This window comes from Notothenia rossii (genome assembly GCF_949606895.1).
Source record: "Notothenia rossii genome assembly, chromosome: 10".
Classification (NCBI taxonomy): domain Eukaryota; kingdom Metazoa; phylum Chordata; class Actinopteri; order Perciformes; family Nototheniidae; genus Notothenia; species Notothenia rossii.
Window position 1 is genome coordinate 57,483,789 of NC_136908.1, and position 16,993 is coordinate 57,500,781.

The 16,993-nt window shown below is 41.8% G+C and overlaps 1 protein-coding gene across 1 annotated transcript; it reads left to right on the forward strand.

The window, feature by feature from the left end:
* The first annotated feature begins 1,236 nt into the window (after nucleotides 1–1,236).
* lrrn3b (leucine rich repeat neuronal 3b) lies at nucleotides 1,237–16,777 on the forward strand. The gene is made up of 2 exons (XM_079652905.1): nucleotides 1,237–1,459; nucleotides 13,033–16,777. Exon 2 carries the CDS (start codon nucleotides 13,436–13,438, stop codon nucleotides 15,563–15,565), a length of 2,130 nt encoding a protein of 709 aa, XP_079509031.1. The 5' UTR covers nucleotides 1,237–1,459; nucleotides 13,033–13,435; the 3' UTR covers nucleotides 15,566–16,777.
* Nucleotides 16,778–16,993: the final 216 nt, after the last annotated feature.

Below are 16,993 nucleotides of genomic sequence, written 5' to 3' on the forward strand. Positions count from 1 at the left end.
TCTAAGGGGTCGTAAATATTGGAAAAAGCTATATAAATGGAGTTCATTTACCATTTATCATTCAACACAAAGAAATTCTATAAACATATATTAGTCATTAATAGCCACAATTTGCAATGGCTAATCCTGCACATAGAACACCAAATAGTGTCAGTTATATATCATAACTGAATGTGTTTTATCCCTATCATGCTAAGCTGCTTACTTGATACATTGTACATAAAACAAAAACCCCATAGCTTTCCTGTAGTATGGCTAATTGAGTTATAGTTAGGTGGAATGTAACAATGTTTATTTTATTTATAAGGTTTATAAGGCTGCTGAGGGGGTTAATATGTGTCAACCAATGAGTGTCAGTGGTTCGATCCCCATTCCGTTTAGTCAACATGCTGAAGTGTCCTAGGGCAAAATATTTAACCCCAAATCTAATTGCTCCGATAGGCATGTCCAAGGTATTGCATTGCGTGTTAATAAATGTGTATAAAATATCAAATTAATTGTAATGTTATGTTATATTAAACACTTTGTTCACATTTTATTTAAATATTTCCATTTGACTTTGACTCTGTTACAAATCTGTGGGAAATATTGTACTATTTACTACACTACATTTATTTGACAGTTAACAAATAAAAGTTCTTAATTGTAGAATGAGATGTCAAATAAGGTACCCAACATTATATAAAATAGTTACCTTGACCAATGCTAAAGGGATCAAGTACTCCAATGTGTCACTTTGATGTTAGAGCCTGTATTAAAATGCATAAAAACAGCTTCCAACAAATGTGCAGCAGACAACTAAATATCACCCATCAGCCACTTAAATATGTCTTAAGTCAGCACTATTCACAGCTCAGAAGAATGTTGTAAATATGGATATTTCTTGCAGCGTGCTTCACCTCCAACAGAATAAGACATGGATGAGAACAGACTTCTGGGATATGACTGACAGCTGCTCTCAGCCAACCAGAGGCGGGATGCTGCGAGCTTCTCTGACGCTATTGGCTGTCCTCAGGAGAGCCGGGGTTTGTTCTCATATTAATGACTGCTGAGGAGACGGTGGTCCGCCTGATCCACTTGATCGAGGGGAGAGATGCGCCGTTAACAGACTCTGAGAGGACGGGAAGAGAAGGGCACGCGGGGAATCTTTCTCCACACACAAGCTGCTTTTTGGACTTCGACCTTTTCCCCTTTTCATGCAAAAGAAGTGTGTTTTGCCGTGGAAGAATCCACACAAGCTGCTTTTTGGACTTCGACCTTTTCCCCTTTTCATGCAAAAGAAGTGTGTTTTGCCGTGGAAGAATCCGAGAACTGATATCTCGCCAACTGCGTAAAATATAAGAAGACCACACATTGTTGCCTGGCTTTATGTCGCTCGCTGGAGCTCGCTCGTCATTGGAGCGGCGCACTTGATGGGAATATAGACAGCACACACACAGGGCTATCATGGTTAAATTGGGTAAGTTTACTCTGTTTACTCCTTGGATTTATTTCTGTCACTTAATAAGCTCGTTACGTATCGGTTCGTATGCGTAATACATTTTCCAAGTTGACGAAAAATGCTGTGGATGTATCCTGGCGGTTTCAATAACCTATCTTTAGCTTTTTTAAACAACAATCACCTATGCAAATGCAGAATTAGGGGATATAATGCAGGAAAATGTTGCTTATGACTGGTCTCGAACCCTCACTTGACGCGCTTTTGCGCAACTATGCAGGATGCGCCTTAACCAGACCGGATTCATGATGGACTCGCCAAAGAGCCGAATTCGTGAAGAAAATTCGAGGCGGACTCGTGTGTGTGTGTGTGTGTGTGTGTGTGTGTGTGTGTGTGTGTGTGTGTGTGTGTGTGTGTGTGTGTGTGTGTGGATTGAAGGACTGTCAGTTTTATGTCCCCCGGTTCTGCTTATGAGTTCACCACCACCACCACCAGACACGTCTCGAAGAAATCCACAGAATAGTGCCCCCCCCCATTTCATAAAACCTTCCTGTTGCAAAGTCCTCATCTACACATGCCGCGAAAGTACGTTACGAATATGGGCTTCTTTTACACGCATTATCACTTAAAGGTGGAGAGAGATGATCATGTATATTCAGCCATCAGCACATGGATGCAGGGCTTTTGTGTAATCAACACAGCCACAGAGAGGCGTCTTTAAATGCATCACCATCATCACTTTCCCGTACACCCACACATCCAGGGCTGGAGAGAGAGGGAATTCACTAATCCTTTAACTGCATTGGGGCGTCTCTCTACCATCTCTCTCTCACCCCCCCCCCCTTCCCTCTGTCCTAAATGCATGTCATCCAGCAGATGTATTACTCATGAATATTTCAAAGGCAGATCAACCGATATTGGCCAATAATGACAAATGTGATTTTCGCCAACTACTGAATTTGCTGGCAGTAATCCTCATGTTCTTCCTATGCATGCCTGTCCATGTGTGTGTGCTGTGCTTGTTCCCGGTGATGGATACAATAGATGTTGGCCTCCACAGTGCGAATGACTCACCCCAAAGCAGCTGCTCGATACGAAACACAGTGAAATGCCATGAGAGCCATCATGCCCTAACACCAGACACGCTGAGAAAACCTCGGCCCACACACCATGCATTGTTCCCACCTCGAATTATGTGACTACCTGCTGAGCAGCTTATATCGGAATACTCAGCCATAAAAAGTGCACTAGAAATCCTTGAAAGCACATGTTTATGAAGGGTTGTTCCTGTGTACATTGAAAGTTGCACGCAAAATATAGTCCCAAACTGTTAGTGAGGTTACATTTAAAGTATGTATCCATGTTCCTCCCGAAAGGTGATAAAAACAGAAAAGCAAAAGCAGTAATGGGTTGCTTTATTAATTTGGTCACATTTGTTCAAAACAAATCGATATTACATGTCCACACTGAGTCATACACTTAAAGCGAGTGGCTTTGCGAATTGCCTATTGATCTGCGTGTGAAGCAGTGTGTGTGTGTGTGTGTGTGTGTGTGTGTGTGTGTGTGTGTGTGTGTGTGTGTGAGTGTAGGGGGGGGGGGTGGAGAAGGTATTGTGCCTGCAGTGGCCTTGTGGAGGCTTGGAGATCCTGATAGGCAGCAGCACAGTGTGGGTGTTCCATATTCATTTCTCTATAGGCAGAGGGCTGCATGTTCCTGTGAACTGGAGAGGATGTGTCGGTGGCAAACTGCTACTACCGGTTCAGAAGAGCGTCGTCAGAAATCAAATTAATCTCCAGATCTTTTTTTAATAATAGTGGTAACAAGATGCTCCAGGATCTATCCAGGCTCCTCAGTGAAATGCATGTAAACATATTCACAAGACGGCTGCAGGGGATCAGCATGTGCAGCCGAGCATAGGCTTTCTGATAGCATCCAGTTCCCAAACAAACACAGGCACCCATTAAAATGGAATAAGCACACAGACGGAGGGCAAAAGGAACAAGGGGGACAAGAGGGTTTTCATATTTTTCTAAATGTACTATCTGGTGGATGGACACACACATCCACCTCATGTGAAAGGAGACACAAAGAGAGAGGAAAACAAAGCCAAGGATCAAAACTGTTTGATGGCAGCATTCGTGACATTTTGCTGTTCGGTCCATATCAAAAGGTCATAATGGGATGTGACACTTCCTTTGTCTGCAATGACATTTGCTTCTGCATTAGCATTTGAAGTATTTAGCTAGAACACGTTTCTAGAGTGTGTCTGTTGTAAAAAAAGAAGAAGAAAGATCACATGTCGGGTATATTGGCAAAAAAGGCTGATGTTCACAACAAAATATCAAAACGAACATCACTAATTAGTCTGCTATTGTGCAGATTCATACCAGAGACGGACAGATAGGGACATATGTTCAAATTGCAGTTTCAAACATGAGCAGAGAAGAAGGAGGACATCTGAGGGCCACTGCTGTGCTGTCCATCTGTTCTGTGTTCAGATTGATACATATAGGCCTTCAGAGCATTAATAAAAACCTGTATCATAAGAATAAGTCTTCATGTATTGATATACAGCTGCAGTGAATTATGCGTGAATAAATTAGTAATCCTGTAGACATTCATAGCCTGTTGGAAATATGCATATAAATGCAGATACAAAAAGCAAGGTCTGTCTTCAAATCAGCCAATCATTCGCCTGCTGAGCCTTCGAACCGACACAAGGACATTGTGTCATTTGAAAGTGCCACATCTATCATCTGTTTTAGCTGAGGTAGAGTAGCACCGAATGAAAACAGAAGGAGAATGCCCATATCAAACCCCATGAAATCATAATAAAGAGGTCCGAGCCGGCGATAAATGCATTTCAGAGGCATATAATGATTGATTCCGTCTGCCGTAGGAGCTTATTCCCTGCAGGCGTGTGGCTCCTTGACCAGCCATATTTTATTCATATAAATATAGATAGCTGCGCATCACAGAGGCAGCACACATGCCACATTTGCACCTGCAGATTCAATTTGGCTCTGACTTTGAGGGATATGCCGCTGGCTCCATTCCCCTCTGCCAGTCCCAGCCCCCTCCCGTCCCTCACACCTCCATCTTTCATTTTGGCTAGCAGCTATACACGGGACATTATGCAGATTTTTGTCAAAAGTGAATGCGATTATGTAGGGGGAGAAATGAGTGTTGGAATGTTCGCTACGCCTTTGACCTTATCAGCGGCAGCCTTAAGCTGGATACCTTGGCTTAATTTTAATAGATGCAACACTATGCGAATTAGACAAGGGGACCTAGCTCTGCTCTCTCACTGTGTGCTGCGGTATGCATGCATTATGCCAATGAGATGTTTTCATGTGTCGGCAAAGTTACACGTGTCTGCGAAACATGTATCTTTCCATGTATCTGTGTGTTGCTGTCTGCTCTACTCTGCAGCTGTTTTGTTCTCCCTCACTCAGCCCAAGGGCATGTCTTGTCCAGAAAAAAAAAAAAAACCGGAGACTAAGGTCCTGTGGTTAATTTGGACCATTGATTTTACATTAACAGTCGACTTGCCTCTGATTCATGGCCATACAAGTGCAGATGTAAGGGGAACGGTTTCCATCCTCTCCCACACGGAAACATACAGGAAGCTTCATTATGCATACACACTGCATAGAAGGCTCACTTTAATGGACTCTGCATTACCTTGGAGAAAGTATAATAGTAAATCAATGAGGTGAAGGGCAGGGGGAGGGACAGTAAAGCCTTCCAGAGGCACCCACCCACTATGGGGGCTTACCCAGATTTCTATCGGAAGTGGGATGGTTGCGTCATGGCTTCGTGCCAACTTTGAGTCCATTGTCCACTGGAAGCAATATAGATCAATCTTCTTCTTCAATCTGCTCTCACTTTTGACCTATTACCTCCGGAAACTCTACAAAAACGTATATAAAAACAATATCTTAGAAAGAATACATTTTTTACAAGCAAAAACAACTGATGTGTTTTTAGTCTTAGAAAATTCATAATTGTATAATTAAATGGGTTTGAAATGGTTTTATTTGTATTGATACATCTTAACAAGTCAAAGCTAACCCTTCCGTTGATCACCTAACAATATATCTGTTTTGACAGTGATGGTAGATCACCTCTAATTTTGCCACTCTTTCAAGTGACGGCTTGTCAAAATGGTACTAGAATGTTATCCACAGTGATATATTACATGAAACTGTCTATCACGTGAAAATAATGGATAGTATTCTCATTTCAGCTGTATATGAAATGCTATTTATCATATTTATTTGACATCAATGGAGGCCTGTAAAGATGGTGGAGTAGAGTGAAGCCCATAAGCTTTGAGTAAAGATTGTTTGTCTTTTTTTTAAAGAAGGACCATGCATGAAAATACATTAATCTCAAAAAGAGAAGGGATGATTTTTGACCAGATTTGGCTATTTCCATCTGCAAACACTGGGTAGGTACACATATAACAAGCATGAAACCCTTAAAACATTACTCATACTCTATCAAACTAACAAATACAAAGACAGATTGCAGTTCATTTATCAGTACAAAGATCACCGCGATGAGTCGGGTGGACATTAGTGAACTGGGTTGTGAGCAGTTGGCTCTTGCCTGTGGACTCATCTGGTGTACTTTAGGGGATACAAAGAACAATACATGAGCCAAAAAAAGACTCACACAGACACAATTGTAATTAGGAAAAAGGAGCTAGTGAGAAAGTCCGTCTCTGCAGGCATATAGACTAGATTTGGCACAGCTGGGGTGACAAGTATTGAGAAGGCAATTAGGCCGACAGCGAAGGAACAACGAGACAGTAGGAGGCCCAGGAGGAAGGACAGGAAGCTGGAGATTCAGGGGGAATGAAACTAAAAACGGCTTTCTAAATAATACATGGGTGCATCGTGATGCAACATTAAGATAAATGTTTACTATAAAGGTTTGAAGAATAGAGACAAATGTGTGAGTGGAGAGAGGAACATATTTATAAAAAGAGATGTGGGGGTAGTAGTCTCATGAGAAAAAGGGAGGAGGAAGAAAGAGCCGGAGAGAGACTGGGTGACTCGAAGAAGAAAGCCTTACGAGGCTTATTACCAGTGGATCAAAATTCCCAGTGAACCATTTCTACTATACACAGGCTATTCTCCTGAAAGAGGAGGCAATTCTGCTGCACCCTACTTTCCACTTACGTCTGACCTTTATGTCTTCCACCCAGTTACCACGGTGAGAGTAATGTCTACTTCTCAGCAGATGCAATACTGCCTTGTTACAACTTAAACCGTGCAGGCCTCATAATCATTTCCCCGAGGGCCAACGCACTCCCAACATGCATCTCTGTTTCACAGCTCACATCTCACAGACCTCCTGTCTGATGCCTGCCGTAACCCTCACAGTGCTTGTGTAATAAATGGTTTTATTTTTTTACATAAACGGTAGGTCAGCCCGACTCGCCACACGGGACATTCATTGAGCACCCAACCTGCGACAAAGCAATCATCTTTACTTCCACGCTCCGCTTAACCTCAACCAAGCCCTGTGAAGCGAGGGGGAGGATTTATAACTCATTTCAATAAACAGCGTAGAACAAACAGTGTTGTCCGGCTGTTTGGCGGCCCAGCTGACCCGAGTCTGGCCTGCCTGAATTAGCACCGTAGAGCCACCAGGACCAATGCTTTCGGCCCCTACTGCGTACACTCATTAATTTAAAGTGGTCATATCTCACTGGTCTCTAATCAAGCTGTATTTGTGCCATTACTGTCCGAAACGGCGACAGTGTTAGGGTAATGGAGGTGGCCCGATGGGAAATTTAGTGTGAGGTGTTGCCAAGATATGGATGGAAGAGTTTTTCACCTTGACAACGGCCAAACCTCTTAAATGTCATCCGGCCATGTTGGGCACATATTTCATTAAATCTACTGAACACATATTTATGTCGCTGAGTCGAATTATTATTACTGATATTTTTTACCAGACAAGAAGAAGGAAATGGAAATGTGATACATTTTAATGAGGAGGTGTGCTAGGTTTTTCTGTAATGTCAAATGTCACGAGTGTAAGAGTGTAATATGTGTCTAACGAGAACTAATGACATAGCGGTTTATAACGGGGATGCAATGACATTATCATTTCCCAAACAGCTCCTTGTGGGAAGTGGGAGTGCTCCAAATGGTGAATAACAATACTTCCATATACAAATTTGTATTCCCGCTCCAAGGTACAAATATATTATTATAAGTAATAGTAATAAGTAATTTCCTTATTCGGCCACTTCATTTATTTTGTCTATCGAAACAAAACATTTGTAAAATGCAATAGAATTGTAAATACTTAGGCAGTTGTACCATACAGTATACATAAATAATATAGCATGTTACTTTGATTAAACATATAAATATATTCATAATATAATTAAAACCTACCAGGGGCGACATTTATCTTTTTTTCTGAAAAGAAGTAGGAAAATATTTCATTTCCTGATGAAATTACTATGTGCAATTTGGAAAGGGTACCTTGTAGTAACTAGTGATTAGATTTTTGAAATTCCCAAATGTTATATTAGTATCGTGTTTGGCATTTAGAGCGGTAGCAGGCAGCTGTTCAACGAAAACTCATTTTCCACAGCAGATAGCATCTCAAATCCACATTTATTTCCGTATGAGTTAGTGGGGACCAGAGTTAAAAAGGAAGCGAATATTGGATTTGGTGGCCAGAAACACAAATTTAAATAAATGCAAATGTTGCTCCTTATCTGCTGGATGTGCAGTGTAAAAAGGTCTGCTAAATAACTTAAAAAGGTCATATTTTGATGTTGTGCTACAATTTATTGCAGGTTTTCTTGGTGCAACGGGAAGGTGGTTAGCTGTATATCTCACATTTAACGCAGTCCTGTAACACGCCTGCTAATAGGAGCTTGTTTGCAGTAATGTTCGCAGTCAGGATTGACACTGGTGAAAGTGAAAAGCCTATGGGCCAGACTGTCAGCCTGCTACTGTAATGGAGGTGCTTTGGAGACCATGGCTTGAATGATTGCCCCCCTCTTTCCTCTGACACCTGGGAACTCGTGTTAGCTCCATGAGTGAACCCCTTAGCCTGACCTATAAAAGGCTTCCATTGGCTGCCCAAACAAATGTCAAAGTTTAGACTAAATGTGCGAGTGCAGTTAGAGGTTAGGTAACAGGAGATCCAATGTCATGCCCTCAAGGTTATATTAACAGCGGTTGATTATGTACTGTATCTCTCTACACAATCTCCAAAGGCTTTTCTGGGCACATATTACCAGCATCCATCCTTTAATTATATTTGCCCCAGCCATATTAACCACATTTATCTTCGTGTAGCCAAACGCACGTTATTTCCACTTAATGCCAAATACACATCGATGGAAGCGGTTGTTTTCTCGCAATCTTTAACCGGCTAATTTTTCTTCTTCATGGAGCCACTAATATTTCCTGCAATGGCTGAAATCACAGGGTCACCAGGGGTTAATACACCCTACTGACTCTTTGACAAGTTCTTACTTTGGCAAGTCATTTTGTCCTCCACATCTCCTCTCTCCCTCCCTTCTCCAGCTCAATTACTGGCAACAGAGCAGCGAATTGAGGGAAATTAGCTCTACATCGTAGCAGTGGGGGGGTGTTGGGGGGAAGGGTAGCTTGACTGGACCTCTTACTAATAGGTTAGTACAAGTGTGTGGACCTAAGTGTGTGGATTGTCACAGCAGTCACGGTGCAAAGCCTCAAGAATATAGACTGCCTCTTCACTGGGCTTCACACAAAGCAGTGGTCCAATACCAATTTACCCGTTTAACCGCCTGTGCGTGATTCGGATATCACTTTAGATGAGGCAGTTTGGTATAATAATTCAACATCATAACAAAGGGTAATGAATGCAGTGTCTCTACTCTTAACGAGACCAATTTTTCCGAGTGTTCTTAATGGACACTCCATTGTGGAAAGCTTTTCAATTTTGCTGATGTGTTAACAAATCTTGATTAAGTACGCTGAGCTTGTAAGATGTTTCACCTGTCATTAACATTTAGCTATTCAGACAGCATGTATTGTATCAACACTTTTTGTAGTTATTTTACATATTCGGCTGGCAATTGTCTTTATTCTAAAATGTTTATTACATAAGCAAGTCGTTGACTCAACACTGTTCGCTCGGACGGCCAGCATGCCTGAAGACTCAGTACATTTTGCCACATCAGACACATTGCCACCCAAGTTGTCACCTCTGATTCAGCCGGCAGCCTTTTACTGGGACATCCAGGAGACTGTGCATTGAACCTGATTTACGTAGATGTGTCAACACATTTTTTAATTTTTGGAACAATGAAAGGCATGTTATGTTTACAGTGTATATAAATAAGGACGTGCACTTAATAATACTTATTATAGTAAGAGATAAATCTACATTTCAAATGTCTTACCTCATTGAAAATGTCCAAAGTATACATCTGCCTCAGAGTGCACCATTTGGTTTATTTAACATCCATAGTTATTGGATGTAATGGAATAAAATGCTAAATGAGAGTCAATTTAGTACCTATGTTTACATTATGTATTTGATTGGATAATTAGTCCAAATTAAACGTGTTATACTATGAATTGATGTCAACAGAAATGACAAGGCAATTTATCACAGATCCATTTAGAGCCACAAAAGGTTTTAATAAATGACTTCTTCGTCTTGAGGCCATTAATCCTCATTTTGAACAGAATGAATAATAATTTGATGTTAACTAGAGCTAGTGCAGTTAGTTGAGACATAGATTAGTTGATCATTTGAATATAAATGGGCCAAAAATGAGTCAAATAAAATTGGCCCAGCTCTTCAAATGGGAATTAAATGATCTCTTAATCATCTCTAACAGTTATTATGTTTGTGTCTAGGACAATTGGCTAGAAAACAAAAAACAATGGAGACATAATTAAATCATAATGGGGTCTAGAGTGTTTTAAATATTTGATAGACCAAGCATCAAGTAGCAAAGAAAAAATGTGCCCAAATGCTAACCCTAACCCATTTCAAACAGTGGTCCTATTTGGAAAACAACACATATACATTCATATTGTTTATTAATGAATATTTTTATGAAGCAAATGTTGGATTAGCCTTAACAATATTGTATCCTCATGAATTAGCAGGGAAATCTGTCCGGTTTGCTGGGCACACCATCTGGTAAAGCCTTTCTAATCCTAGATGTTCGCCAATGTAGAATAGCAAACAATATTACCATTAAACTGAAGACAATAATTATTTCTCGTCGTCAATCTGTCTCTTAAGTCTATCATCAACCCTTACCAAAATTGGATGGTTAGACATCTTATTTATAGCCTTGTGTAAATGGAGCAGCGCTATTTCACAGGCAAGGAAAGCCATGAAAAGAAAATATTGATCACAAAATGGAAGCTAAAAAAACCTCCTCAAAGTAACAATTATCGTTAATGGCAAAACAAACACGCCCTGCAACCCTGACGGAGCTAACAGCAGTGACTGCACAATAAAGCAACGCTATAATAGTTAACCTGACCGCATTACACTGCTGGTAATTGTGATTACTAAAGTGAGAAGCCAGGGAAGAGAGGTGAGAGCCAAACGCTGGCGGCTGAACAACAGACTCCGGCCTCTGCTTCCAGGGCACGGATCAACTGCACGGCCCACAATGAGGAACCAGTGCTCAGGGAATGCTGAACGTTGTTTATCAGAATGCTCTGGGTGTTGCAGCTTATTGAAGTGCCCAGCGCTTTAAAAGGATACCTCCCCCCTCGATCCCTCCAATAGGCTAGAGGTTGAGGAATGAACCCTTGGTGTGGCTTCGCCGGCGGGGTAAACTGCAGCCTTCCTTCTGAAGTTTTTATTTATTTATTATTTATTCTTCCGTCATCTCCCGTGGCTACTGAGGTGGAGACGGTGAGGTTGATGAAATGAATTCATTCCTCTCTGTTCGTGTTCTTCCCTTGATGCTTTCCATTTCATCCACTGTCTCTCTCTGACTTTTCTCGTGATTTGCTGGTTGCTCTCACAGGCCCGAAATATCACAAGCACCATCTAACCCATCTGTTCAGTAAGAGGCAGTTACATACGTCAAATGACACGGTACACTTTAACTGTAGAGTTTCCGCCATAGCATGGAGAAGTTGGTACATGAATGATGCGATGGTAAAAAGGGACACTACATAAATAAGAGATATCTCGGTGTGAAACATAAGTCTTTTTGAAATACAGCATGTGATTCCTGTGTTAAATGACTTCATGCTTGTATGAAGACATTTATGGACAATTAAATCAATAGTGGTTCCTGAAAGCTTTGTGATACCATTGAATCACCTTTGATAATGAAATGACACATCTGGTCATGTGCCACATTTCATTAACACTGTTATTGCCTGAAATATATCCTTTTCCTACAATACTGGGAACAGTTTCTGGCTCTCTATCAATTGTAACTTAAACAAACCTAAACATTGTCTTAAAAATACTTCTTATATATACCGAAGCAAATATGACCTGTATCTCTAGTTTACAGTGCTGTTCTTAATCGAACTCTGTGTACCTAAACAACTAATGGAATATGTAACATATGTATAGTCCTCCATTTTCACTCAATTTAGATAAAGGTTGCGTCCATATTAATAGTGCGTTAATATAACCCACCATATTTGAGTGGACATTGTATACACTAATATAGTGTCCTTAAAATAGATTGGAAAAAGTCAATGGCTCTTGAACTGCTTACTGCAAAGTGTTCTATTCATTTAGTCAATATAATAAATGGAAAAATTGGAATGAAAATGACGAGGATTCATAAGTGTTAGAGTAGTGAATGAACAAGACCTTTCGGAGATAGTTAAAGTGTTTTTTTCGGTCTCTGATGGTTTTTAAAAAATGCCACAGTAAGAACGTGTGGTAATCTCATTTTGACCTTTTATTTGTGAATGTGTGTGTCCAAAACCAGTTGTGTTTTCCTTTAGTCCTCTGTTTGTACACTTTAACATAGCTGTTAGAAATATGTGGCCACTGACTGAATGCAGGACCTGTTTTTTGATCAATGTTAATGTGCAGATTTGTTGATTGCACAGATTAATTATGTCAACACGTTAATGCATTTCCGCTTTGTCGCTGTCGGTTGCAAACAGGTGCAAACTGCATCTGTGTCAAACGCTCCGTTTGTCTGAGACTCACTGCAGTGTGGGTTATTGCCTGCCCGTTTACTTGTTGCCATGGTGACTGACATATTCCAGTGTCTTTAAGCAGCTTGCCCTAAAGGCTAATGCTTAAACCCTAGGATGTCTGCCATTTAAGAATATTAATAAATCCTTCTCTTTAACCAATAATAGACTCACTCTGCTAACATCTGTGTTGAATGCCATATTGTTGGAGCACATTGCTGCGTCCCCAGAATGAAGTCTAGAAGGTCAAGCTGATAAAAATCCACGGTTTCATATCTTGAAGGGATCATGTACAAATGTCATCATGCGTCAGTTTTCTTATACCAAATGTCAATATGCCAGAATCCTTCTCTTATAAAATTCCCTGACCACATCTAGTATCTGGTAATACTCACACTGCTTCTGTCTGTTTGTCTTACACAGGTAGGAATGGACTGGGCTGTGGACTCTGGGAGCTAGTGACGACAATCAGTGAGGACATCCATCTTTAAAGAACCAGAACTTTTTTCAGATTTTCATTCCCCCCTCCCCACCGTTTTCCCCCCCTCCCGCCTTTTCGGGTCTGCCTGACTGCAGCCTTGGTCCCCCGAACCCTGACACCTGCAGGCAGCGTTGAGTGATTGGTCATTACGTCCAAGGGCGTCTACGCAGCAAGACAAAACAACCCCAGGGAGCCCTGCTGCAGTAGGTGGCGGCGGTGGCGGTGGCAGGGGCGGTGAGTCAATCGCCTCAGCAGCTGCAGCAAATGATTCATTATTTGTGAAGTTAACAGCTCAGACCGCTTAATCTACAAGACCAATTTCTAACTGGAGGGAATCGGTCCAATATGAAGGACGTGTCATTCGTGGATCGTCTCTTCGTCGGCTTGGCCATGGCCTCTTTTGTTGTGGCCACAGAGGAGAGGCCTGATTGCCCGAAGCTCTGTGTGTGTGAGATTAGACCCTGGTTTTCCCCGAGTTCAGTGTACATGGAGGCGCAGACAGTTGACTGTAATGACCTGGGACTCTTTAGCGTGCCGGAACGATTACCGCTAGGCACACAAGTACTATTACTGCAAACAAACAATGTGGTCAAGATTGACAAACCCTTGGATTACCTGGCCAACATCACAGAGATTGATCTTTCGCAAAACAACTTATCGTCCATCAGCGACGTCCACCTGGGGAATCTTCCTGAGCTGATGTCCCTTCACTTGGAGGAAAATTGGATACGAGAGTTACCTGACCGATGTCTCACTGAGGTGGCTAACCTCCAGGAGCTATACATGAATCACAACCTCATCGCCTACATTTCCCCAATGGCTTTCCAGGGTCTCGGCAACCTGGTGCGGCTCCACCTCAATTCCAACAAGCTTGAGGCTATTAAAAGAGAATGGTTCGACCCAATGCGAAATCTTGAAATCCTGATGATTGGCGAGAACCCTATTCTTTCTATTGACGATATGAACTTCCAACCGCTCAGTAATCTCCGCAGTCTAGTCCTCACCAGAATGAACCTCTCTCAGCTTCCTGACGATGCGCTGACTGGTCTTGATAACTTAGAGAGCATCTCGTTCTATGATAATATATTCCCAGAGGTGCCTCATTCTGCCCTGAAAAATGCAAAAAATCTCAAGTTTTTGGATCTTAATAAAAACCCAATTTCTAGAATACAGAGAGGGGACTTTGTGGATATGCTGCATCTGAAAGAACTAGGGATTAACAGCATGCCAGAGTTAGTTTCCATCGACAGCTTTGCCCTCAATAACCTCCCCGAACTGACTAAAATAGAAGCCACCAACAATCCTAAACTCTCCTATATCCATCCTAATGCTTTCTACAAACTACCACGGCTGGAAACCCTAATGCTTAATGGCAATGCGCTCAGTGCCCTTCACAGGATTACCGTCGAGTCCCTCCCAAATCTCAGAGAGGTGAGCATGCACAGCAACCCCATCCGCTGTGACTGCGTAGTCCGCTGGATGAACATGAACAAAACCAACCTTCGCTTCATGGAGCCTGACTCACTGTTCTGTGTGGAGCCCCCAGAGTACGAGGGTCAGCATGTCCGACAGGTGCACTTCAGAGAGATGATGGAGATTTGTCTACCACTTATCTCTCCTGAAAGCATGCCCGGGCAAATTAAAGTAAAAAATGGGAGCTCAGTATCCCTCCATTGCAGAGCTTACGCTGAACCAGAGCCAGACATCTACTGGATCACGCCGTCCGGCACCAGGGTCCAGCCTAACACCGTGTCCGAAAAGTTCTACATGCACCCAGAGGGAACTTTTGACATCTATGATATAACAGAAAAAGAAGCTGGTCTTTACACATGTGTCGCCCATAATCTAGTTGGAGCTGATCTTAAATCTGTTTCAGTAGAAGTGAATGGATACTTCCCCCAACCTGCAAATGGGTCTCTGAATGTCATAATCGAAACAGTGGAGACAAACTCCATCTTGATTTCGTGGAAGGCGAATCGTGGCACCCTGGCTCCCAACATTAAATGGTACACAGGGTCCGATCCGAGCCAGCCCACCACCGCGTTTACCACCAGGGTTCCCTCTGACGTCCAGGTGTACAACCTCACACATCTCAGCCCCGCCACCCTGTACAAAGTCTGTGTGGATGTCGGCAGCATCCACTACAACCATGACACCAAATGTGTCAATGTCACCACTAAGGGATTAAAGCTGGCAGCCAAGGACACAGAGAAATGGGACACAGCAGTAATCACCGTCTTTGGTATGCTCTTGGCTGTGATTTCAGTGGCATGCCTGCTTATTTATGTCTCTCTGAGGAACCACCATTTTTATGGGGATATAAGGAAATGCGAGTCCAAGGCTGCGCTGACACCTGAGGAAGCTACCGGAATGCACTCTCCTTTCTTTACAAAGCTGTGGGTCTCAGGTAAAGGACTGCCAAGTGGAGTGAACGTGAAAGCCACAGTCATAAATGTATCTGACAATGCATTTTAAGAGGCGCAGCTTTGTAGAGCACCAGACACCAACTACACTGAATGGACTAGCCCACTGTCAGCGGTGGACACTACTGTAGTACTGTTTCAAAAGGCATAACCCATTGCTGGTCCCCGGCTCGGACACACTGGCAAATCTTTTATTGGACAGGGATGGAACAGTTTGAAATAAGACTACGTGCTCTCCCAGTTTCAACCCCCAGCTGATGTGGTGGCTTGGTAACATCAAATCAGGCTCACATCAACAGTCGGGGCATTTACTGCAAAACAATATATTTCACTATCATTCATACAGAGATGCAGGCAGAGAAAAGAAGGTGAAAATGAAGATGGTCAACTCTCTTGTAATTGACTGTTAAATGTGTTAAGAGTTGTGGAACTGTCCGTGTGGTCCCAAGCAATACCGTCTGTGCTTTGTCGAACATCCATAGACGAGTTAGAGATGCAGTAATAACACCTGTCTATTATGGGAAAGGGAGATTTAGTAGAGTAGACAAATTACAGTGACTATGGTGTAAGCCTTTTGATGAAATATAAACCCCCTTTTTCTATTTAAAATGGATTCTTGTTTTTTTCATGGAAATATTGTTATATATTCTCTATTATGTTGATGTAATGACAAATCCTCTGTATCCGCACCGTTTGAATGGGTTTTAAATTAAGGCAAGGAGCAGACTACTTTTGATTACAACGTCACATTAAGCTTAATGAAATTCAGCTTCAAAACGAGTATCCAGGGAGGACATTTGCCAAATGGCTGTTTATGCTGTGTAGTTCTCATTGCAATGGTGACTGGGAAAAAAAATGGAGGACAACAAATATAAACAGGTTGATTAAAACTGAGGGGATTGATGTGTTATCTCCTCACGACGCCCTGGTAAGTGCCTACAACAAGAACTACACGAGGTAAACAGAGAAGAAGAAACAGCAGAACATGACCATGTCGTCATTGCAGAATCACAGCTATTCTCCGGTACTTTTAGTGGAAATACTTTCTCAGTATTTTTAGCATACATATTTTAAGAAAACATTTCGTTGTTGCTTTGGGTGTAAAGTTAAAAAGCCATTTTTATATTAACTGTACTATATGTGATCAATGGGCACAACAGGCTAATTAAGAACGTGCTAAGAAAAAAATAAATGTCATTATTTCTTTTACAAACAAGCCTACTTTTCTGCTTTGCTTTTTTGTTCATATGTGGATTATTTCAAAGGAACATTTACGGTTTATAACTATACTCCTTTCCTTTCATTGTCCACCAACCCTGGGATAATGTGAACTTTTGTATGTGACATTTCAACTGCAAGCATGTACTACAACATATTTATTAATGACCGAGTACTACAGAGGGAGCCTTTTGAGTCATGCCACAGGGGAAACGTCAGGAGACTTCAGCTGAATGGTTGAATGGTCGTCCTAACCCAAAGA